The 26,277-nt window shown below is 40.0% G+C and overlaps 3 protein-coding genes across 4 annotated transcripts; all 3 read left to right on the forward strand.

Moving 5' to 3' along the window:
• Window positions 1–7,180: 7,180 nt before the first annotated feature.
• si:ch211-184m13.4 (uncharacterized protein LOC798560 homolog) lies at window positions 7,181–9,342 on the forward strand. The gene is made up of 3 exons (XM_034213646.1): window positions 7,181–7,541; window positions 8,067–8,581; window positions 8,657–9,342. The coding sequence occupies exons 1-3, from the start codon at window positions 7,181–7,183 to the stop codon at window positions 8,819–8,821; spliced, it is 1,041 nt and encodes a 346-aa protein (XP_034069537.1). The 3' UTR covers window positions 8,822–9,342.
• A 5,565-nt stretch (window positions 9,343–14,907) lies between these two features.
• Window positions 14,908–18,834, forward strand: gpr183a (G protein-coupled receptor 183a). Of its 2 annotated transcripts, none has more exons than XM_034213517.1 (2): window positions 14,908–15,055; window positions 16,725–18,834. In XM_034213517.1, the coding sequence occupies exon 2, from the start codon at window positions 16,748–16,750 to the stop codon at window positions 17,882–17,884; it is 1,137 nt and encodes a 378-aa protein (XP_034069408.1). In that variant the 5' UTR covers window positions 14,908–15,055; window positions 16,725–16,747; the 3' UTR covers window positions 17,885–18,834. The 2 variants fall into 2 exon arrangements, with proteins under 2 accessions (XP_034069408.1, XP_034069409.1); XM_034213518.1 differs by having other exon boundaries at window positions 14,908–15,050.
• A 4,165-nt stretch (window positions 18,835–22,999) lies between these two features.
• Window positions 23,000–25,721, forward strand: gpr18 (G protein-coupled receptor 18). Its single transcript, XM_034213525.1, has 3 exons — window positions 23,000–23,175; window positions 24,066–24,117; window positions 24,370–25,721. Exon 3 carries the CDS (start codon window positions 24,377–24,379, stop codon window positions 25,382–25,384), a length of 1,008 nt encoding a protein of 335 aa, XP_034069416.1. The 5' UTR covers window positions 23,000–23,175; window positions 24,066–24,117; window positions 24,370–24,376; the 3' UTR covers window positions 25,385–25,721.
• The last annotated feature ends 556 nt before the right edge of the window (window positions 25,722–26,277 follow it).

Raw genomic sequence — 26,277 nt, forward strand, 5'->3', positions numbered from 1 at the left:
CTCGGCAGAGATTCAGGCCCTGGTGCAAAAACAGTCGGTGTCTGTTGTGCACCCTCAGCACAGAGAAAAGGGTATTTATTCTATGCACTTCCTGGTTCTCAGGAAGACAGGGGAATTCAGACCTATTCTAGATCTCCGCAGCCTGAATCGCCACATTTCCTGCAGGAAATTCCGCATGTTAACTATAAAACAGATACTGGGGCTAGTGCAACCGGGCGATTGGTTCACCACCATCGACCTGAAAGACACGTACATTCATGTGGAAATTGCTCCAGAGAGCACAGAACGTATCTGCGTTTTGCCTTCCAGGGGATAGCCTACGAGTACAACAGATTACCGTTCGGCTACTCCCTACTAGGGGTTTCACAACTACCAATATTTACTAGTCGACACGTTTTTCAAAATAGCAGTCGACTAGTCGACTAGTCGTTACGTCATAATAGAGACACACAAAGAGAGGTGTACAACTGTATTTTATATTGGAACTCATACAGTTACATTAAACACTGCATTTTAATTTGTGTTACATGGCTGAGTAAATAACAAACAGTAACTGGACTTAGTAAATAACAAACAGTAACTGGACTCACCAAAATCAACAGCAAAAAACTCTGTTTACTGAAATGCCACGTAAATCCAGTGCGCAACAGCGCATTGCGCAACACTTTACTCGCTGTCCTCCACGATAACGTCCACCTTTCCAAATGTTTGGTTTGCGTTGAGGAACACCAACGCATCGACATGTAACTAGGGAAGGAGGCTTGACCGCTTTCGGGTAACAGTGTTGCCTGCCAGGGAAAAAACCCTCTCACTCGGGGTGCCTGTGGCTGGAATAGCCAGGTAGCTCCTCGAAAGCTTGGCTAAACGGGGGACGCGGTGCACGTTTTCTGCCCACCACTCCAGTGGGTTATTCATTGTGGGGATATGCAGTGTCCGCTGGCAGTCATCCCGTAGCTCATCATCCGCATCACTGTAGACCCTTTTTTTTTTGTGCTGCTCGTCTGCCTCTGTCCTGTGCTGACGCCGGTCCGTTGCTCACTGGTGCTAGCATTACTGCTAGTGCTAGCTGTCGGCAGCGGGTGTCTCATCTTCAAATGGTTGCGCATAGCAGATGTATTTTAGTTGTACTTCAGTACAGCTGTACACAACTGACACTTCACTGTGGAGTTGGTTACATCTTTGTTGAAGTACTGACATACATAAGCATGTCGGACATGTTTTGGAGCATTTTGCAGCACCTCGTTTACCTCCATTTTTTTCACGACTAGTTGACTAGGGCCTACAGCGCCGACTAGTGGTAAAGGTAGTCGACTAGTCGATTAGTTGGTGAAACCCCTACTCCCTACCCACTCGCACGTTCAGCAAATGTGTGGCCACTGCGCTCCAGCCGCTGCGCGTCCATGGCATGAGAGTTTTATTTTACCTGGGCGACCTCATAGTCATGGCCAGGTCCAGGGAACCGGCAATGTTTTGCACAGCACAATTGATCCTACACCTAACCAAGTTGGGCTTTGCGATCAATTGGAAAAAGAGCAACCCCCATACCTCACCAACAGGCATTGTATTTGGGAGTGGTGCTCGATGCAGGCGCGCTGTGCGCCACCCTGTCAGGGAACAGACGTGCGTCCCTGCTTCGGGTGGAGGACAACCTCCGGTTCCGGGGTCCCCGGATCATCTCCGGAGGGGGTCTCCACTGGGACGGGTGACCTCCTACATCACAGTGTTCACAGAGAACAGGATGGGGAGGGACCTGCCTGAAGAGGGCTATAGGTGGGCGCTGGTCTCTAACAGAAACACGGCACAGCAACCTCCTAGAGCAGTAGTGTTGGTCCCAAGGCCCGGTTCCAGAACAAAATGACTCAAGGGTGCATCTGAGATTAGAGAGGGTGCAATGGTAAAGTGCTATTTTTACAAGTGTTGAGTGGACCTAACACCCTCTAGGGGGGTCCTCACCTCCTCTAGGGGGGTCCGGGGGCATGCTCCCCCGGGAAGATTTATTATTAAATACCGAAGTTAAAAGCATCAATCTGGTGCATTTTGAGAGCAACATTAAGAGATCTATGGATCTATGTGCTCTTTGCTTGATTCATGCCTTCCTAGTCCCTTATCACTAGCCTATAAGAGTATGGCGCAAGTTGTGGCATCTGACTTACTTGAACCGAAATGTCTACATGCATAGCAGAAGATGGCATCTTTTTTACATGAATATTCTAGCCAATCTCTTTGAAACCATGAGCTGCAAAATGAGCGCCTTACCCCACTGTACAGGCAAGTTGGGTACTTTTTTAAATATACCTGTGCAGGCTCTGTTTTGCCGAGGTCCTCTGGCACTTGCGGGCCGCTGAGGGGTGGCGGTGTTTGGGGCAACGAAGACGGCTGCGGCTGCTCCGCCTCCGTGGGCGAGGCGGGCAAAGCCGGCGAGTCGGGCATTAGTGTCCACGACAGTGGCCGCGGGTAACTTAATGTCCCCATGATCTGAACTGTTATTATCTGCAGTAGATGCAGTGTTACTGCTGGCGATAAGGGCTGGTTGTTTTAACCATTTTCTGAGTTCCATCACTGACTGCTGTGTAAGCACATTGCAGACTATGACGAACGCGCAGCGGCACAGGTCACGTGCACCTGACATAATAACGTTACTTACCATTTAAATTGACCAAATAAATGCAGCAGACAATGTTATTTAACCACAATTACAATTTATTTTATTTCAACTATATTCTTCTTCTTATTATTATTACTATTATTATTATTATTATTGTACATAATAATCACTTATTTTTTTCACTTTTCATTTTTCAAATGAGGGTGCATAACGACTCAACTGAGGGTGCAATGCACCCTTATGCACCCCCGTAGAACCGGGCCTGGTTGGTCCTCCAGCATTTCAAGCTCCTAATTCAGGGGAGACATCTGGTCATTCAAAGGCATGCGAGAGTTAAATCTATAATCCCAGGAGGAGATGGGTTTCCTCTCGGCAGAGATTCAGGCCCTGGTGCAAAAGCGACAACAGCACCACACAGTGGCATAGGCCTACATCAACAGGCAGGGCGGAGTCCGCTCCGACGCCTTGTTGACCACAGTGGAGGAACTGTGGTTGTGGGCTTCAGAGGTGGCGTTATCTCTGGGAGCCCTCCACATCCCGGGACTGGAGAACAGGGGGGCCGACCTCATGTCGAGGGGCGGCCCTCTGCAGGCGAGTGGGTGCTTCCCCCGGAGGTGGTGAAGCAGGTCTGGGCCCAGTTCGGGAGAGCAGAGGTGGACCTGTTCGCCAGCCGGCGCAACAGCCACTGTGCCCTGTGGTTCTCCATGGCTCTGAGCGACGACCTGCCCTTGGGGGTGGATGCCATGGCCAAGAAAGCTGCTCTACGCCTTTACACCGTTGTGTCTCATTGTTCCCCTGCGATATATATTGCGTTTTTTTAACCTGTTAAGCCCCAAGGTCCCGGCAGGTACTTTACTTTTTTTTTCACAACACTGTGTCTCAGGGGATCTTAATATTTAAGAACCTATTAATGTGTTATACCAGATTAACGGAAATAAAACTAAGCCTATATCAGCAAAACTAGGGGCTGAATCTAATCAGCCCTAACTATAAGCTTTATCAAAAAGGAAGGTCTTAAGCGCACTCTTAAAAACGGATAGGGTGTCTGCCGCCCGAACACAAACTGGAAGCTGATTCCACAAATTTGGAGCTTGATAAGAAAAGGCTCTGGCTCCCATTGTACTTTTAGAGACTCTAGGAACAACCAACAACCCTGCATTCTTGGAACGCAATGCCCTAATAGGACAGTAGGGTATAATGAGTTCTTTAAGGTAAGATGGCGCCTGCCCATTAAGGGCTTTCTAGGCGAGAAGAAGAATTTTAAATTCTATCCTGTGTTCTATAGGGAGCCAGTGTAAGGCAGCCAGAACAGGAGTAATGTGGTCCCTTTTCCTAACTCTGGTTAGTACACGAGCTGCAGCATTTTGAATCAGCTGAAGCGACTTGACTAACTTCTTGGTACACCCTGATAATAAAGAGTTACAATAATCCAGCCTTGAAGTAACAAATGAATGGACTAGTTTCTCTGCATCGTTTTGAGGCAAGATATGCCTGATTTTTGCAATGTTACATAGATGGAAGTAGGCGGTCCTTGAAATTGATTTTATGTGGGAGTTAAAGGATAAATCCTGATCAAATATAACACCAAGATTCCTTACAGTCTCACTGGAGGCCAAATTAATGCCATCCATAGTTAGTATATCTTTAGATAATTTGTTTCGTAGATTCTTCGGGCCATCAAAAAATGTATGGTCATCCACGTTTTTAAGTCCTTAAGGCAGTCTTGAATTTTATTTAGATGATTAATTTCATCAGGCTTGATTGATAAATATAGTTGAGTATCATCCGCATAACAATGAAAGTTTACAGAATGATTCCTTATAATATTGCCTAACGGAAGCATATATAATGTGAACAAAATAGGTCCGAGCACTGAACCCTGTGGCACTCCATGGCTAACTTTGGTTTGCGTGGAAGATTCATCGTTAACACGTACAAACTGAGAGCGTTCAGATAGATAGGACCTAAACCAGCCTAAAGCAGTTCCCTGTATGCCAACTAAGTGCTCTAGTCTTAATAGGATATCATGGTCGATAGTATCAAATGCAGCACTGAGATCGAGCAAGACAAGAATAGAGACAAGTCCCTTGTCTGAGGCTATTAGAATGTCATTTGTGACTTTAACCAGAGCTGTCTCTGTGCTATGATGTGTTCTAAAGCCAGACTGAAAATCTTCAAATAAATCATTGTTTTTTAAGTAATCACACAGCTGTTTTGCGACTGCTTTCTCAAGAATTTTTGAGAGGAACGGAAGATTAGAAATAGGTCTATAATTGGCTAAAACCTCTGGATCGAGGTTGTGCTTTTTAAGAAGCGGTTTTATCACTGCTACTTTGAATGATTGTGGAACATAGCCTGATAATAAAGACATATTCATAATATTTAATAAAGAAGTGCTAATTAATGGAAACACTTCCTTCAACAGCTTAGTTGGAATTGGGTCTAACATGCACGTTGATGGTTTAGAAGAGAGAATCATTTAATTTAATTGTTCAAGGTTAATGGCTGAAAAGCATTCTAGTTTACTATCTAGTGTAATATTAGAACTTACGTTTCCGGGAGCTGTTGATAACACTATACTGGTCAAAGGCAAGAGGTCATTAATTTTTTTCTAAGAGTAACAATTTTATCATTAAAAAAGCACATAAAATCATTACTACTGAGTGCTATGGGAATAGAAGGCTCAATCGAGCTGTGGCTTTCTGTCAGCCTGGCTACAGTGCTGAAAAGAAATCTTGCATTATTCTTATTCTCATCTATTAATGAAGAGTAGTAGGCTGCTCTCGCTTTACGCAGTGCTTTCTTATATTCATTGAGAGTAATATGCCAAATTAAACGAGATTCTTCAAGTTTAGTGGAACGCCATATCCTTTCAAGTTGTCTCGACTTTTGCTTTATTTTGCGGGTTTCAGCATTATGCCATGGAGCTAATCTATGTTGTTTTATTTTCTTCTTTTTCAAAGGAGCAACAGAGTCTAATTTTATTCGCAGCGCATCTGTAGCACTATCAACAACATGATCAATTTGGGGTGGTGTACATTTTGTATAAGTTTCCTCCCTTACATGCAGACATGCTATCGAGTTAAGTATTGGTGGAATCTCTTCCTTAAATTTGGCTATAGCACTAACAGATAGGTTTCTGCTGCAGGACCTTTTGACTAATGCTTTGTAGTCTAGTAACAGTACTTCAAAAGTTAATAAGAAATGGTCGGATAAAGCAGGATTATGCGGTTCGACTAATAGTTGCTCAATTTCAATACCATAAGTCAGAACAAGGTCGAGAGTGTGATTATAGCAGTGGGTTGATTTATTTACACTCTGACAGAAACCAACAGAATCTAATAGTAACAGTAAGGCTATTTTTATCATCGTCAACATGAATATTAAAGTCACCTAAGATAATTACTTTATCTGTTTTAAGTAACCAAAGTTGATAAAAACTCAGAGAATTCTGATAATAATTCTGAATAAGAACCTGATGCACGGTACACTGTAACAAATAAGATTGGCTGCAAAGTTTTCCAGGTTGGATGCGTAAGACTAAAAATGAGGCTTTCAAAGGAGGTATAATTTAATTTTGGTTTAGTATTGATAAGTAAACTTGAGTCAAAGATTGCTGCAACTCCACCTCCTCGGCCCGTGCCTCGGGCAATATGAGTATTGACCTATGGATCAACCAATTCAGCCACGTTTTTTCTCGTTTTAATGCTATTGAACACGTCTTTTGATCAGATTGACAGCTACGGTGAGACAATCTCCAGTAAAAGGTACATGTTGTGATGTCTGTGTTTGCTTCCCCTGTCGCGAGATTGGATCACTTAGATACTATACTTAAATAATCTTTGGAGTCTCAGCTTTAATCGGATAAATTGTGTGCAGTTTTGATAAGTAATAAGGGTATCTTTATTTTGAATTCTGTGCTAAAGTGCGAGAGCATTTTTTTTTTAAATGAATAAAACTGCACATCCCTGCGGTGTGAATATCGCGCATGCGCATATCGCGGTTATCGCCATGACACGGTATATCGTTCAGCCCTATTTGATACTAAAATCTAATGTGTTAAATTGTTAAGAATAAATAATGAAAACAATAAAATGGCATGAAGACATGCATAGGAAGACACAAGAATACATACTGTTCTTTGAGATACTGTATGCAAACTGCATTTTCTGATATTATATTATATTTATTTAGTTAACCTGCAGTGCTACATGCTTTAACAACTGAAGGGTATATTTATCAATGAACAGCTAGTCTACTATGCAGTGCATCAACTTACTGCTGGGGTTCAGGATGAGCAACTTTTTTTATAAAGACATGTGATGTCAGAAAGAAGAGGTGGGATTTGAACACGGCATTGAACATTTTCAAAAGGTATATAAAGTCTTGAAGCTCAATTCACAACCACAACACTTAGTAAAAACAGCACAAGTTTGGAACCCTATCTCTTGTTGTAAGTATACAATGCTGATTTTCATCTATAGCTCAGTGGTATTGTTTTCCTCTGCTAATGCATCTTGTTTTTCGGCCTATAATAATTTATTCTTTTTTATTTTTTTATTCACTTTTCTCAAAATGACAGGTAAGATGGCAGTTGGAAATATCACCCTGAACTCGGCAGAAAACTCTCCAAACGAGAGCAGCTGCGATGTTTTCATCTACCAGAGAGCTGCTGTGGTCCTCTTCCCTATTTTCTACTCTGTGGTTTTCATTGTCAGTGCGTGTGGCAACAGCTTGGTTCTCTACGTGATCTGCCAGAGGAAGCAGAAGTTTAATTCTACGTCAATCTATCTGGTCAACCTTGCACTATCTGACACCCTGTTCACACTGGCGCTGCCCGGTAGAATTATTTACTACATCCGCCATTTTGACTGGCCCTTCGGTGACCTTCTCTGCAGACTGACCACACTACTCTTCTTCGCAAATACGTATGCAGGTAATATTAGTGCTTCTGTTGACAATACACCACTATATACATTAGTATGATTTTACATATGTCTACATGTATGCAACCATAACATTATGTTCAGGTTCAGATAACTTTATTATTCTATTATAAACTTTCTGTGTGAAAAATGTGTATTTTCAAGAAAACAGTCAGAGCTCAAGAGGCCAATTATGCTGGTTTCCAACCCTCATACACTCCAAGAATATGAAGTATAAAGATATTGTTGACTAAAAGTATCAAAATGTGAGTGAGTGACCCATTCCAAGATTCAAGATTCAAGGCTTTTATTGTCATTTGTGCATATCTACAGTGTAGTTATGACAAGCTCACAGACTCCTCCAACAGTGCAACACAATACAACAGATAATAGCGCAAGTAAATAAAATAAAATACATTATTTGACCCAAATACATGATCTCCACCCTTGTTTGTAATCTGCAAAAGTGTTCCTTTGTTTTGCCGCTCTGTCAGCATGTGTTAAACTGTATTTTACATCCATTGTTTTTCCACCAGGTATTGGCTTCATGACCTGCATCAGTCTGGATCGATACCTGGCCATGGTGCACCCCCAGCGGCTGCCGTGTCTGCGGAGTGTGAAGGTTGTTCGCAGGGTCTCCTGTCTGGTCTGGGCTCTGGTGTTCCTGGAGGTAGCTCCTCTGATGTTCCGCAGTATGCTTCGTGAGCACCAAGGAAGACAAACCTGTATGGAGTACTTCAACTTCGAGGGCTCCCGCTTCACCCCGTACCTCCTGATCCTGGCCTGCACCATCTCCTTCTGCTGTCCCCTCATCATCATCATGGCCTGCTACGCTAAGATCAACCTGAAGCTACGAGCTGCAGCAAAGCACAACTCTGTAACCAGTCGATCGAAGAGGAATCACAGGGCCAACACCATTATCCTCCTCATCCTCCTCACCTTCATCATATGCTTCAGCCCTTACCACCTCAACGTTATGCAGTTCATGTCTCGAAAGATACACCACCAGGCGACCTGCGAGGAGCTGAGGGCCTTTAAGGTGTCCTTACAGGTAGGAACTGTGGTTGTTAGTTTGTTTGAATTCAAATATCAATGTTCCTTTTCATAATCCATCTTCTCCCTGCAGATCACAGTTTCGCTCATGAACTTCAACTGCTGTTTGGACCCAATCATCTACTTCTTTGCCATTAAGACCTACAAGAAGCGAGTGCTAAGCCTGTTTAAGGACTATCTGTATACTTCCGGTGCCTCCACCAAAATGACAGCTGAGAACAGCAGTAGTAACACCTGAGAGAAACCACAGGAGGCATACAACCAGAGCCACAGAGAAGACCTAGTTTAGCCTATTTTAGTCTCTCACTTTGACTAAGAAGTCTTTATGTGGGTTATTGTGGCAATTGTGCATGTGGAGTAAAGGTGCGATATAATGCAGAAGAAATACAGTTTGCAGGGAAAACAAATACTTGTTAACCCTTCTGAATTGTTAAAGGGTTGATCACAGTCATGTATATTTGAGACAACTGCATTAAATTATGTGTTCTTTATACATATTATTTTTATAACATGATGATATCTCATGTTTATCATTGCCTTTCTTCTTAATATGTGTGTGCCCTTCAGTATTAGTAATGTAAAAATATATTTGTTGTGTACTTTTTCTGATTATGTATGTGTACAGCGTGAAAGAAATGTCGTAAACTAGACAAATAAGCTATGCCTTTTACTCATCTCTGCAGAAAACCTTTTGTGGTGATTAATATAGCACAACGGAAACTCTCACTTCCTTCATGTAGGGAGAAATGGACCAAGTCATGTGGCAAAAAAAATAAAAAAACAATATAATCTAGTAGTGTGTGTGATTGGTTGTAATGATAAAAATTGTGAAACTGTGATGTGTGCGATCAAAGTGTGTTTCACATATTATCCATAGTATATGATATGCAAGAATTTTGGTTAGGCCAAAATGAGAACATGTCACATATCTCTCTTTATCCCACATACCCACATCTGAGTTTTGTGTGGGAGTGCGTAGATAAACTTTTCACCACTTCCTCACCCACCTTTCCTGCTCCCCCTCACATGACTCCCACTCCCCTTTACATTACAGCTGGGTCCCACAAACTGTGTGTGTGTGTGTGTGTGTGTCTTACAAATTTGAGCAGGTGCACGCTGCCTGTTTAGAGTGCAGTGCCGTATTTAAATATAACCTTTAACATTTCCTGTGTTTTTGGAAAAGCTGCCATATGGTTTTGCATAGATAGCAATGTGCACAAGTATCCTCATGAGGGATTGTTCAACTAGTTTGAACGATTCCTGATGTGTTTCATTATTGTTGTAAAACACAACAAGATATACAAAACATTCATTAGGGGTCTCTGAAAGTCAGATATTAAGTCAGTAAGAGATCAAATGTGCATTAGAAAAGAAAGGTGTCACCACTGGGAGAAAGTGACCCCTCTTGTATTGCATTTACTCATTTCATGTTGTTAATGTCAACGTATAGGATAGAGCAGTTTTTTGTTGTTGTTGTATTTCATATTCCAGAAACACTGTAATGAATCAGGAGGAACTAAGCCAGACATTAGCAGTGATTAAAACGTCATACTGTAGTTTCCATTACCACTTTTGTTTTGTTTTTTATGGATAGATAAAGAGCTAAAAAGCAGAAGCAATCGTACAAGGTTTGACTTAGGGTTGGGTTTTCACAACTTCACACTAACCTTCAGTTCAAGATATTATCTGTGATTCAAAAAATGTTTTGCAAATGATTTACAAACTACTTCATTCATTGCTCTACACTCAGTATTACTGGATATATGTATCACATTCATATGGTACTTAAACCTGATTCACACCTGATCGCCAAATCAGAAAGGTAGGAATAATGTTTTTAATTTGGGACAGTGCAATATTTCACATTAAAGATGTTCAAATGGACCACACACCCTACCCCATCATATAGTAAACCTGCTTGAAAGTAAGACATCTAAGAAAAGTGATTCTGTTTTGCTATTTGTTTGGTGCTGTAGTTTTGATTTATAGTCACATTTTATTTCAGATGATAACCTTAGACTTGTATTCTATAGAATCTGTTTGAATGTAATGTTTTTAACTGCATTTGAAGCCGGGTAGCAGTCAAATAACGTCAATTAGGATTAAAAAAATGTCTGCAACAATGTAAAGAGTAGTAAATACATTGGTGTGATTTACTGAATTAAATCCACAGTACTCAGAGGACAAGTATAAACCTTTGACCTAGACCCACTGCTCCTTAAACCCACTGTTTATAAGCTGAACCTCAACATCTGCAGTACTCTTTCCCTGCCAGAAGAGAGCAGCATTAGTCCAAGAAGAAGGGCCTTGTTTTAGAAAATAACTTTAACAGTTTTGTGTTGTGTGGACAATTTTGGACATGTGGTATTTTTCATCAACACAAAAAAATATGCTCTTCAAAATTGTAGTTTGTCTGAATTTTCAAAGACATTTTTGATTTGATAAACTGTTTTGAACAAGTTCTTGTGGCACAGCAGAAGTAATGGCCTCTTGAGTACGCAAAGTATAAAGCCACAACATGAGCATTACAACACGTCCTCTGCTGTAACAGGCTCTGTTTGTAACTGATCCACAGTGGAAAGGTCACTGCAGTCACATGACGCCTATAATTCAGATAAAAACGTTTTTAACAGCGTTTTTAGAACTGTACTACAGCACATTTGATTTCCTATTAAACTGTGTCCATAGGGCTAATGTACTCTACATTTTAAATACTTTTGAAGGTGTTTTGGGTGGTCAAAACAAAGTAGAGTAGTAGAGCCAACACCACAAAATGTGTCACTATCCTACTAACTTTGACCTTTCTATATGTTGCATGCACATGCTTTATCATTGCCACATGCATCGGTCAAAATGTTGAACAACCTTTGTTGCAGAAGTGAAAACACAGTCAAATACAAATAGTATTATATAAACAAAGGTTATTTACTCAAATTAGATGCAGAAGCACTCCAGTAAATGTGTTAAAGATGTAACTAACTTTGAGGGTTGAAAACAACCAACAAATATATGTTTTAGGATTCATTGACTGGTACATTTAAATATTATGAATAAAATATCACACTAGTGATGTGAAATGTCATCAGTTGGCCAAGTAATTATTTTGTTTCTGATGAAAAAGAACAGCAACAGCAGTTTCCTGTAGAAAAATGTTGCAATCACATCTCAACCACGTGTTGAACAACAGCGGAGAGGCGTTCTATCACACCGTATACACACTTCAACATCATCAGAATGAATGCAAGTGTGCCCCATGTATACAAGCAATGGGGCAGTGTGAACACAGTAGTCTTTAAACATGTTAGACATGTGCTATTTTAAAACATTAAAGGGTACTATTACTCATAATCTTTTTAGGTGTGGAGTCTTCAATTTAGATTGTTAGCTGTTAAATACACATATTGTTATCTTGATAGCACAGAACAAAGGCATTTCTGAGATGTATTCACTCTGGCCAAACAGTATCACACAGCGATCTAACATGGTAAAGGCTGTAACATTATATAAAATAATCTGTTAACACACAGAAAAAAGAAACATTACGATAGGGGAATGCTTTAACGATAACATGACATCCTTCTCCTGTTGTATAAACTCCTGCAGAGCAACATATACATTGGAGCATCCATGAGAGATAACGGTTTATTTCGACAGATACAGCTTCATAGGAAATCCTTTTAGAAGTTTCTGTCTGAAAACGTCCTTAATTGTGCGCAGGATGTTCACAACACTGATTCTCATCAAATTCCGGTCTGACCTTTTCTGAACTATGTTTTTCTGCATTTAATCATGGCCCAAATCATTGCTTCATGTCTCCATTTGAAAGTAAGGTCCCAATAAATAAACAGTTAACTTGTAAAAAACCACTGTAAAAGTGGCTTTTCTTCTGGGATTCAGTTCCATTGTTCTCTATGAATAGCCACGGCGGAGCATGGTGTGCGTTGTCTGTCAGTGACGGGTGTGCACGGCCGTCTGATGCCCGGTGAGTCAGACCCACAAGGCTGGGCCATGAGGAAGTTTAACTGCTTCCTCTGCCTCGCCGCCGGACTTGTTTTGAACAAAGGAAGGTTGTGGTCAATACAAACTGAATATGATTCTTGTAGATGGGCAGTAGTGTAAAGTCACTAAGTAGATTTACTCAAGTACTGTACTTAAGTACACCTTTAAGGGACTTACTTGAGTATTTCAACTTTTTTAATCTTCTACTCCACTACAATTCAGAGGTAGCTTGTGTACTGTTACTCCACTACATCATTTAATAGCTTTCAGATTTGGATTAATGATGTGAAATATAAACATCACTTAAATTAGATTTTAGTTACACCTGGAGTAAATTAACAAGCTACCCTTAAGTATACAAATAAATGAAAACTAGCTGCACCTTTACCAGCTTTGATAAACACACTAACGAGTCAATATTTATAGTCAATATATAATACATTATTCTGAAATGGGCCAATCCGAATAATGAGTCATTTTACTTTTGGGACTTAAAGTATATTTTGATGCTAATACTTTTGTACTTTTACTTGAGTAACATTTGATTGTAGGACTTTGTATGACTTCTTGGTTGAAAGCCTGTCTTCAATTATTTTACAACTTTTATTTTTAACATAGTCTACCTACACTCTGGCACTTCTACTTTTAATTAAGTAAAACATCTCTGGATATAGGCTATTGTATTTAGATCCAGCGGCATTTAACTATGAGCTTAATTATTTACATACCCCATATAGAAGTCAAACCAAAACTAGTTTAGCTTTTTTGTGTTTTGCACTGTAGTACTTTTTCTGTGCAGGTGATATAAAGTACAAAGCAAAAGGCATGTGACTTAATAGAGCAAATCTGGGGTTGAATAAAAAAGCTGTGCCATGGTAGAGAGCGGTACACAGAAGGGCGGGTGTAATTCAAAGATGTGAAACCACAGGATTTCAGTTAAAAAATGTGATTCAAGTGAGCGCTTAGGCTTCTTTTGGGGCAGAGTTACACTAAATAACATATTTTCTTATAAATTGCTTATTCTCTTCACTTCTTTTCAGCTTGACCGCATCTAACATTTGAAATGGTCTATGATCTCTCACTCAAAAGCATATTTGTGTTTCGAAAGTGTGCTCTAACTCCTACACCTCCTCCTACAAAAGTATTTGCTTGTTTGTTGAGGCTTTTTGACTGAGGCATCGATGTGCTTTCACCACAGGAAGTCCCTGGTGATTCTGAGCAGGAAGATCTCCTCACACCTGCAATCAGTCCTGATACATGACACTTTTACTTGAAAGCATTTCTTCAATTATTTTACAATTTTCAAAAGAAACTATTATTTTACACAATATGAGTCGTAGGTCTTCTTTTCTGAAAGTCATTCTGAGCTCAACAACATCAAAACAAAGAAAAGTGCGTCTAGAGATAAGAGGAAGTTCTTCATTTCGCTGTCACACATTTACGTGAGAAAGATTCTACATTTGAAATGTTATCAGAGAATTGCTCTTTCTATCAAGAAAGCAAAGTGTCTTACAAAAACAATTCTGACGATCAGATTTGAGAAGCCACATCCTCCAAGCGATTAACAGATGGGATGATGGGTACTTTCACAAAATAGGCCACAGATGGCACAAACTCCACAGCTTAATCAATCACAAAGACCAATATGAAACTAAAAACACCTCATTGTAGTGTCACATGTCATTTTGAGAGCACACTGTTGTTGTTTCCAAAGTGTGTACTGGGAAGAGGTTTTGCAAAAGTAAGAGAGGCACACACACATTGGCAGAGAGAGAGAGAGAGAGAGAGAGAGAGAGAGAGAGAGAGAGAGAGAGAGAGAGAGAGAGAGAGAGAGTTACAACACATGAACACAAAACAAAACAGTCAGACGAATACAGCGGTGGTAAAACACAAATGAAATGGCACATTATCCAGTCAATATGAAAATAAAAGAAACTATTATAAAACATTAAAAACTGGCAATTTTAAACGACTTCGATTATGGGATATAAGAGCAATCACATCGACCAATGGTTTCTGTCCTTAAGGATGTTTATAGTCACATGTCATTTTGAGAGCACACTGTTGTTGTTTCAAAAGTGGGTACTGAGAAAAGGTTTTGCAAAAGTAAGAGAGGCACACACACATTGGCAGAGAGAGAGAGATACACAGAGAGAGAGAGAGAGAGAGAGAGAGAGAGAGAGAGAGAGAGAGAGAGAGAGAGAGAGAGCGAGAGAGAGAGAGAGAGAGAGAGAGAGAGAGAGAGAGAGAGAGAGAGAGAGAGAGAGCGAGAGAGAGAGAGAGAGCTACAACAGGATATTTTGTCACTATGGTTACTGGCAGCAGATACGGATCTTGATTTCTGTGTGTCATGCTGCTCTCATTTAGGACAGAGCGGTTGTAGTGTTGTCAGGACAGTCCTTATAATTATTGGGTGTCTTCTGGATCAATGTAACTTCATCATACCTGCCGTGAAATATATTCAATCTGTGAGGTAAGTTTACTTTTTCAAACTTTCTTTAGGGTTAAGTTGAATCATTCATGGTAACTTAAACTAACATTCAAAATGTGTGTAATTTACACACATAATTGTATCAGTTTGCAGTTTAGCTTGTAATTGATGTTGTTGAAAATGTGGTGTAATTCCACAAAAACATATGCAAAAGTCTTAAATCTAATTACAAATCAATGTATAAACTATGTCCTCTATCATTTAAATATAATAAATATTGAATTATGAGAAACTGTGGTCTTCTATGAGGCACATTTACTGTTCAAAATACCGCAATCAAACACAGTCACAACACCAACAGTTAGAAGTGAACCACATTCACAAAAGTTCAGGTGTAAAAAAGTATATTCTTGACATAAAACACTGATTGATTTGCCAAACTTCAAAACTTAGATCAATTTGATATGAAAGGCGTTTTGCAAAAATGTCTTTTTTTCCGCAATACCCCTTGACTTGAGTTAATAAGCCAGGAAACGAGTGTATCGCACCATGTGCTCGAGCAGATAGCCACAGTCTGAACGGGTTATCATTTTGGCTCCAACAATATGACTTTCCAAAATGCCTTCCATTCTCAGGCAGAGCACCCTGGGGAGCTGACTTCCTCATAGACAAGCCCATCTTTCAACACCCTTTTTTGTTTTTGTGTTTTTGGAGTGTAAGTGCGAGTGCTGCAGCTGTATTCACTAATCACAGTTAAGTTGTGGTATTGTTCCCAGACTTCCTTCATGTCACTTTTAGCTACACAAGGCATGACAAACCCCCAGCTATGTCCTGTGAGTCAATTACACGCATGACTGGCTGAATGGGCTAATTTGTAAGACAAGGACAGTTACTGTTTATCTGAACCCTTTCTTGCCTTCTTCATGCGTAAACAGGATGGAAATGTATCCAGAATGTTCTCTTTCATGCTCTGTCTTCCTATAGTATGTTAAACCGCAAACATATTGCCCAATCATTGCTAAATTCATCAATACGTTTAAAAAAAGTTGATCAGTTGATCATCAAAACTAGAACAGACTATGTCTTATTTGAACTTTGAACTTTTGTTTTAAGAAATGTGAAGGCTTGATTGTGCAAATTCATGGTGAGTAAAACTGAGGCAAAAGTGAAGTGTGGTGTCTGCTGGGCTTTGCTCCAAAATAACCACAAGGTGGCATTACACACCGCAGAAAGTAAACATTTCTATTTCACAGGAAACTCAAAGAAGTTCAATGAAACTATTTGCAACCTAAACCGTTATATAATGGTAAAAGGAAGTCATTTTATCCGTGTAGTCATTATTTCTTCATTAAAGCCTTAATATATGATGAAGTCAAAATTCCATAAAAAAACAGATATTTATTATTAGAGGCAGACATTTACAGATTATGTTTTTCTTTTACATTTTCTCTAATTAAACTGCCAAAAAGTGCCAAGTTTAAAGAAAACTACTGTAATTAATATGAAGTATTATATGTTTCATCCCTTTTGAAAGGAAAGTCTTGCTATTGTTTTATTAAGCAAGAGTTTAATTTCAACCAAGGCATATACTCAGTGTATCATTGCTTTTTCACTTCTGACTTTGTTTCCTCTTAATACACATTTACTGTAAAATAGGAAAAGAAAGGGAAATAAAAACCTGTCTTAACATTTTGAATTTCTCTGTTTGCAGTTACTGGTTCCTTAAATATCAAGATGGGTTCTACAGCTGCCCCGGTGATATTTACGGTCTCAACCACCAACAATGACTCTAATAAAACGACCTGCAACACCCTCTACGCCCACCGGGACTACGCCAGGGTCCTCATGCCACTTTTCTATTTCATTGTGTTTGTCGTGGGGCTGCTTGGTAACTGCCTCGCCCTGCATGTCATCCGTCCCAATTTGAAGAAGATTAACTCCACCACCCTGTACTCCCTCAACCTGGTCGTCTCGGACATCCTCTTTACCCTCTCTCTGCCTTTGAGGATGGTCTACTACGCCATGGGCTTCCACTGGCCTTTGGGCGAGGTGCTGTGCAAGATCTCCGGAATCATCTTCTACATCAACACCTACGCCGGGGTCAACTTCATGACCTGTCTCAGTGTGGACCGGTTTATCGCTGTGGTCCTGCCTCTGCGTTTCGCACGACTCAGGAAGGTCAGTAATGTGCGCTACATCTGTGTTGGGGTGTGGCTGCTGGTCCTGGCACAGACCCTCCCCCTGGTGGGCATGCCCATGACCAACAAAGAACCTGAAGGCTTCATCACCTGTATGGAATACCCCAACTTTGAGAAGGTCGACCACATCGCAACTATCCTGCTTGGTGCTGTCTTCCTTGGTTTTGTCCTGCCTGTGTCGACCATTCTCATATGTTACTCTGTGTTGTGCTCCAAACTCCACTTTTCAGCCAAGTCCAACCATTTGACGGGAAAGTCTGGCCGGAGCCAAAAGGCCATTGGTGTGATCTGCTGCGTTTCCGTAGTGTTTATTATTTGTTACAGCCCCTACCACATCGACATCCTACAGTACATGATCCGCAAATTAGTGTCTAGCCCTGATTGCGCCGATCTCACAGCCTTTCAGATATCGCTGCACATAACTGTGTGTCTGATGAACCTCAACTCCTGTTTGGATCCGTTTATCTACTTCTTTGCCTGTAAGGGCTACAAGAGGAAACTTCGTAAGCTGCTGAGGCTTCAGGTCAGCATGTCCTTCTCCAGTGCAGTGAGGACGTCGCCTGAAGGCTCCTCCAAGGACATTGTTGAGGGCAACAAGATCCCACTCAACAGCTCTATAGTAGGTTCAACCAGTGAAAGACTAACAGAGAGGAGATTCCGCCAGGAAGAGTAAATGAGAAAACTGGCACCAGTAACTCAAGATGAAAGGACTGTTTACGCATGGGTCTGCTTTAATCCGAACCAGTCTAATAGAGTTTGAACATTGAAATGGACTGCCTTCAGGGACTCCAAGCAGCTATACTTAGCACCTGGAACCATACAAAACAAAGCTCTTTTGGATGAGACTTGTGTCCATCAGAAAAGGTTTATAAAGGAACATGGACCAAATGAATCAACATTTTTTGAACAGAAATTCATCACTTCCTGTATTTGTGAATTTATCCGAAAAGCAAAGATAACAAACTGCAGCTAAGGAAATATTTAATTAAGCATGCTTCTCTCCTGCCCGTAGACTGGGCGTTCATGAGGAAGAACATGTTGGAAGTGGACAGTCGATCCGATACAGTCATAGCCTTATTCAAATGTCTATTGACTGAAAAATGTTGTCAAAGCTAGCCTCATGTACAGTATGTGAAGAGTAAAGCAGGATACTCATCTGAAAATTACTTTTTGAAAGAAAAGAAAGTAATATTTGCAACCGGAAAGTGACCTCACGTCTGATCACATCCTCATTGTGTTACTTTAATGAACTGAGATGTAAAGGCAGAAGTAGTTTTCATTCCCAAATGAATCAAAATCTCAGGTTATTTGCCTCAAGCTTCATTTCTGCAAACTGTTGTAATGTCTCAGGAAACGATACACTGTGCAATTGTCTTGCAAAGGAATATACATGTATTGGTTTGAAAAGCACCACATATGTTTCAGTTTTAACATGACCATAGTTGTTCTTGTGGTTAAAGTGTTTGTAGTATATATTGTCATTTAATTCAAAGGGGCCCTGTGAGGTTTTGCTTCTACAGAAGATGTGTTTACTTCCAGTGTATTCCCTGCAATGTGTGTTTCATTTAGGTCTAACAAATGTTTTGAGTGCATTTCATTCCTCATTAAACATTTGCAAAGCCATTTTTTCTGTATTCTCAATCCAGCATTGTTTACAATCAGCTGCACTTTGTTGAGAAGGAACCTGCTTGTCTTTGTTTGATCTGATCTAACTCCTGTCTTACGTGTATAGGATGAAATATGTTTTAGTCATATCATTGCTTAAGAAGACCAAATCAACATGCTACTAGTGAAACATTGAATGTTCCCATAATTCACTGAAAAGGTCATGTCATGAGATCAGACGGGTTAACCTAGGTTTGGTTGTGAAGGGAGTTCCTCAAGCATCCATTTTGGAGAACTTAATTTAATCTCAACTCTACTGTCATTCATGTAGATGCCACCAATACTCTATTAACATTTGTGTAACATGGCAGCTGTGAGTTAAAAAGATAACTTATATGTCTAACTTTAAGTCATACAAACTCTTGTTTGAAACCTACTATGCTATGCAAAGCCTATAAGCAGTAGAAACAAAGTAATTGTCCAAAGACATCCTGAGATAGGATGTTTCTGCCAACAATTGCTTATTTCTCTCTTCAATACAACTGGGCAACTATAGTATGGACAATCTGCTGTTAAGGTATAGGCGGTAGACCATGTTGATGGCACACATCTATGGTCAGGTTAGGATACTAAAACAGTTGGTTTGTGGTTGACAGCAGTATGTGGTAATGGTTTTATTGAAGTACAAATTATGTGTTACAAGTTGTTTCAACACCCCAACTACATTACTTAAACATTACGCAAAGGCTACACTGCTTCCTGTACTGTTATTGAAGTGTATCATGAGATATAAATAATGCACTTCAGTCATCCAATGAATAAGAGTATGAATACAATTCATGCAGAAAAAGCGTGTTGGTGTAGCATAGCAGCGTAATTACAGTACCAACAGTTTATAGGGTGCTTAATAAGTTGTGTCAATGTACTGTATAACACTTAGAGATACAGTATGTGTAAGTGTTTCTATCTACTTTCTGATTCATATTTGTTTCCCTCTGTCTTTAGATGTGGGTGCATATAGTTATTATTCTTAGATTGTGCCTGAATAGATTATATAGTTCTATAAGGTTGAATTATATTGATGCTTTTAATACTTTGTATGTTAAATTAGTACTTTGAAAGAGGTTAGTCTGAGCTATTTAATTTTAAAGACTACTTTCGTGGATGATCACACTCAATTCAAAATAGAAACTGTATTCATCACAACCTTCATGTCTTCATGTGTGATCACGTGTGGTGCTTTCGGAAGGCCTCGACAGCAGATGGCACGGAAACAAGTCACAGGTGACAAAACAAGGAGCACTGGAGAAAAGTGCATTTCATCATGTTGACGGTACAACTGCATCAGTCGCATCAGTCACTGCCAAGGCTCCAACAAAATCACTGATCCAAATGTGTTTATAATGAACTAAATAGAATACAGTATTTCGTGTTTGTAAAAGTTGAAATTTAAATAATTCATCCTAATGTCGATTTTCTTTCATAACAATGTCATGACAAGAGGGTTTTTACTCAAATGTAGTTCTCAATTCCAGGAGCAGCTAAACAAAAATATAGGCTTTAATATACATTTCTTCATTTTACTTTACAGAAATGTGTCCCTTGCTGATAGTCTATCCACTTGTTTAGCAATGAACACTGTTTTTCACACATATAATTGCCATCTGCTTCATGGCTCCCTTTTCTTCTATCGCCTGAATTCTTTCGGGGATTAAAGGGATGGGCTGGAAGCATCAGATCATTTACAGTTACACAATTAAATGTATCTAAAGATCTGAAACATCGCCAGAAAATCAGGTAAAGATTGTGAAGTGAAGTTTTGATACCACTCTGCATTTATTTTGACTTAGTAAAGTCCTTTCTCCCTTAAAATTCACTTTTTCAGATTTGTACTTCTGTCAGTTTGACGGCAGGGAAAATGTCTCTGCTCACCTTAAAAAATACATTAAGATGCTTTAATAGTTGATTATGTATCTTATGTAAATGTGATGTGTGAAACTAGCTTTCAGCGAACATACAGTATATTGAGAATTGACTTTTCAGGGAAATAGGAGATGTCTTGTGTCCATTTTTTTTATTAACTGTTGGGGAAATATTTTCCAACTTTGACCCAGTTTATCAGTTCATTCTGTCCTGACTGAGCACACGCACCTGTAACCTTGGCTGCTGTGCTCTCAGTGTTTTGTCTCCCTGTTCCTGCCTGCTGGCGTCAGCTGATAGAGGTGTTATCATTCTATCTTGTTATGCAGCATGTTGATTATTCTCTCTAAACTAGCTAAATACACGGGTCTGGGGTAGAGTTCTTCAGAATTGACGTGGCAACTCTACCGTGAAGTCAGAACCTCTGACTCTTGGACTTGTTTTGTGAATCCTCCGGCCGAAGCTCCTAAATAAACCATCAGTGTTTGACATCAAAGCTCCAGCTCTCCCCGTGTCTCCTCCCTGAGTCGGTGACTCCACTGCATTGCTACACAGAAGTTTCCCCCACATTAACAATATTTACAGTCAATTTTGAGGAAGAAGAAGTAGAAGTATTTCTTACTTAAACATTTTTTGTAGAAATGCTATATCACACACATACTATTCTTGAAGGAAAAGTATTTTGTTATCTTTTGAAATTTTTTCTTAAAGAGTCTTAAACTTCCCTTAGCAACTCAGTCATGGACAGATAGAAAAAGACAAGATTGGTGTTGTTGTTGAAAAGGAGACATACTGTAACAGGAAAACAAAAATGTGATAGGATAACATTTAAATATTTCAGACTATAAAACAGAAAAGTGATTTTTAAATGTCAAGTAGGAATTTGGATTCTGCTAAATCCCCTTCTGGATGATTGCTACAATTGAAATATTATCTAATACGTTATATTATAGAAGTTTATTTTAGTTGCGTGAAAAACAGATTATTTTTAGACACAATCAATGATGAGGCACAGACACGTAAAACCCTGAAGTCTGACAATTGTGTAGTGATTTGTGTTGGCCTCTAGAGGACAGTGTGAATCAGGGTAAAGCAGTGACAGCTAGGGAAGTTGAACAGGAACTCACAGGCACCTTATACCAAATCAAAATATTGACAGGTGTAACAAGGGTTCATCTTTGTTTGTTTGATAAACAAGAATGGCAGAGTAATAAAATGATTTAGGGGAAGTACAACAAAAGTGAAGATAGATTGCTGTAAGACAAATGCACGTATTAATGTATGTACTGTGAAAAAGGTGAGTAATAAAGCCCAATGATTTATAATGTACGGTTTACAGAGGCAACCAGATGACAAATATCAAAGAGAGGAAAACATCACACAGACTGTTGTCATAACAACATATTGCAATGAACACAAAGTACCATCTGCTATGAGATTGTTAAGACACATCGAGAGGACAAGCCGATAGATCATTATTTCCAGCGAATAGGAATTAGGCTGAATGAGCAGATTTCATATTATCAAAAATAATGTAGTGGATGTCGAAAGAAGTTTAGCAACAAACTGCATCATTCAAATAAAATGTGTGACAAATCGATATAACCTTTTGTGGAAGGAAAGCGTAGGGCAGTCAAATGAAACGAAGGAGGAAATGATCTAAATCGTGGGATTGTGTGATTTACTCTTTGTTTCATACAAGAATGGAAAGTACCAGTTAGGAGATAAGGGGAAGAAGTTTTCATTGCACAACGTTCTTTGAGCCAAATGTCCTAATTCATAGTTGTTACCAGCTCACACACACATTAATCACACACATGAATCTGTATTCAATCCAGGTCCAGACTGACCTTGAGCTTTTCACCTGAGGTATGCGCTTTGCATCCATTAAGTCGACGTGGTGTAAAACCATCTCACAGCATCAGCGTGAAGTGTCTATTACCACCGTCTTATTTCCTGTTTATATGGCAACTGCCTCAACATCCTGTTTTTAATTACTTCTCTCCAGCAGCAGATGCTTCTCACAGCAACCTGCTGTGGATTACTCCCCTGAGAACTAATGTGCTGTGACAGACCCCACTTTTCCAATCAATAACTCGCCCTAAATCTGCCATCTCTCTGCCTGCCAAACACACTCCCACTTCTAATGGCACATCATTTTCTTTAAGGGGGTGTAATTGCAGACTGTGGAAAGCTGTAGCCCTTTGTGTTCCAACTACGCAGATACAGTACTGTAAAGGAATCTAAAGTACAGAAGCTACAGCACACAGGAAGTGATGGGGGGCTTTACACTGTGCTCAGTCTCGCCACCATTTCCATCACATTACCCTTTGAGAAAGCATTCACTTCCCTGTTTTGGCTGAGTGCTCAGATAAATCGCTGTGCCGCTTCATAAACCTGTTGGCGCAAGCTTGTCAAGATGTTTGTGTGATTTCTGCGGTAAGTGCAGTCTTTTATTGTTCAGGCAAGGCTACCTGATCTGTTTGACCTTTAAAATGGACACACATGTTTGACAGTCACTTTCTGTTTGTGTGTGTGAGTGCTTTGGTGCTGAGTAAAGGGACAAACGTATTTGAATTACTCTATTTGTTTTATTCATGTCTTAATAAGAATTGTTTCCTTATTTAAAATGATATCACACAATTCGCAGATAGATAGTAAAGTATAGTAAACAATCGTTAACTGTACACATTTTAAATCAAGAAACAGTATTTACTTTCCCTTCCACATTTTCCCCCTGAACACAGATTATAGTAAATCAATTCTTTATACAGTATAATGTGTATTTCGTTATTTATTGGCTTTTAAATATTTGTTTCTCTATTCATTTTTGTATTAACCACACATCTAGACATACACGGTCTGTTTCTCTTCCTCTCTCTCGCAGTTCAGCTGCTCAGCTTTTAATAAATACGTATTTAAATGATCAAGCATCATGTTGTGTAAAACACAATAATGTATAGCAGTTACTCCATTCTTGTGTATTCACATATTTATTTGGTTTATGTGTTAGTTTATTCATATACTTTTTAATTAACCACACATCTAGACATACATGGTCTGTTTCTCTTCCTCTCTCTTTCAAAATGCAGCTGTACAGCTTCTAAAAATAAGTATTTAAATGATCAAGCAGCAGGTTCTACAAGCTATAAAACCCAGATCTGCACAGAAGCCGCCTCTGGCTAACTCACCTGCAGAGTTTCTTCCGGAAACATCGGTTTTTTTTTTACACGTTTTTTCTCTTATCTTTTCCCTGTACTCATGTTGAAAGGAAAATCACTCTTTTATGGAATTTGTGTTTTATTTTGTATTGGTTGTTTTTTTCATAGATTTCCAACTCAAGTGGACTTGTGAGGGATAACTTCTACAATATGTTCAAAAGTAAGTTGCACTACTTGCCCCTCTGATCTTTTTAAACTAGGTGTATTACTTTATGTAAAGACACCACGTATAGCCAATATATCACTTTTACCTCCTGAAGACCTCGCTAGAAGCACATGACCTTTCAACAGAAGTGAATTAACAGGACTTCAGCTCCAATCATGACAACAAATTGGCTTTAAAGAGCAAAAAAATATGATGAATGGATTACTCAATAGAAATAAACACCAATTTATTGCTGTTTTGTGCAAGTTTCAGGATGGAGCTGGATCTAAACTCCTCCAACATGTCCGTGGAGTCTGTTCGGCCGGAGCAGGGACCGGTGGAGTACCGCATGGCAGGCCTGGTCTTCTACTGCATCGTCTTCATCATAGGATTCACAGTGAATATCACTGCTTTATGGGTGTTTTCTCTCACCACCAAGAAGAAGACCTCTGTCACTGTCTACATGATAAACGTGGCGCTGGTGGACCTCACCTTCATCCTGCTGCTACCCTTCAGAATAGTCTACCACTATTACGACTATTGGCCCTTTGGAGACGTTTTCTGCAGAATCAGTGCCGCTCTGACCATCTTCTACCCCTGCATGGCTCTGTGGCTCTTTGCTCTGATCAGTTCTGACCGCTACATGGCCATTATTCAGCCGAAGCACAGCAAAGAGCTGAGGAACATCCCAAAGGCCGTGGTGGGGAGTCTTGGGGTGTGGCTCATGACTCTGGGCAGCACCGTCCCCCTGATCTTCTCTGAGGACGATCCAGACAGCGTCTCCAACTACACCACCTGCATCAAAATGCAAGACATCATCTACATGCGCCGCGACAACCCCGTCAACTTCGTACGACTCCTGTTCTTCTTCCTGGTTCCCATATGTATAATGATTGTCTGCTATATTGTCATTGTGGATAATCTGAATCACGGCCGCACCTCTAAACTCAAACCTAAAGTCAAGCAGAAATCAATCCGGATTATCATGACACTCATTGTCCAAGTGTTGGTGTGTTTTGTGCCCTTCCATGTGTGTTTGGTGCTCCGTTTAGCGGGGACGGGCCAAGATGGCGGGTTTAGCACATGGGCTGTCTTCACCACATTCCTGATGAACATGAGCACAGTGTTAGACATCATTTTGTTCTACATTGTCTCCAAGCAGTTCCAGGACAGGGTGATCAGCGTGATTCTGTACAGGAACTATCTGCGGAGTGTGAGACGGAAAAGCAGGCACACGGGCAGCGTCCGATCAATGAGCAACTTGACCAGCGCAATGATTTGACGCGAGCATCACACTTTCATGTCAAAAAACAAACTGTTATCTACTGTGCTTGCTTCGGCGCAATGTAACACTGAATGCTTCAATCTGTACATAGTTCATTATCGAGAGGATCAGAACTTGCAATTAATTTCCAAAGTGTAATTTACACTCACAGTATGGGAGCGAGTGCTGCTGTTGTGGCAAAAAACATCTGTGTTCAGAGCTGATTGACTCACCCATGAGACGTTTTTTTTTGTGAATCTTTGCTCTGGCAGACAAAGCACGAGTGTCTGTGGCTCAGGTGTTATACATGCAGGTGAAAATAAAGCTCATAATCATTAAAACATAGCCCACAGTATCACAGTGTTTGCTTTGTTATTTTGCATCAACTATTCTCAGCCATGTGAATCAAGAACAATGAATGACCTGGCTGCCTCCACGGGGGGAAACTAACAGGAAACAATAGTGGGTTGTTAAAGGTTGCTGCTTTTTGTTTGTGGTGGCTGCACCATTTTTGGAACGTTGCCTCTCAGTGTTGCATCGTGGTTTAAATATAACCATCAATGCTGCATTCATTTCTTAACCAGTGTCACTTCATTGTTTCATATTTGTGGAGTCTGAGTTACCATTTGATTCAAGACATCGTTTTAACACAAACCACAAACCAATCGTCCTGGAAGATGCTGTTAATATATCGACCAGGTGAGGGCAGCATGGCACAGCTATCCTATCTGCCTGAAAGAGAAGGAAAAACTGCTTTCTTTACTTTTAAATTGAAAAGTGTAAGGTTCTTGATTCTCTGCTATAGAGTTATTTATACTTGTAAAGATATCTTTGAACTTGAACTGTTTTGTATTTGTATTTTTTAAAATCTCAATTGGCTTTATAAAATAACCATTCCACTTCATCAGAAG

The sequence above is a fragment of the Gymnodraco acuticeps genome, unplaced genomic scaffold (genome assembly GCF_902827175.1).
Source record: "Gymnodraco acuticeps unplaced genomic scaffold, fGymAcu1.1, whole genome shotgun sequence".
In the NCBI taxonomy this organism is placed as follows: Eukaryota; Metazoa; Chordata; class Actinopteri; order Perciformes; family Bathydraconidae; genus Gymnodraco; species Gymnodraco acuticeps.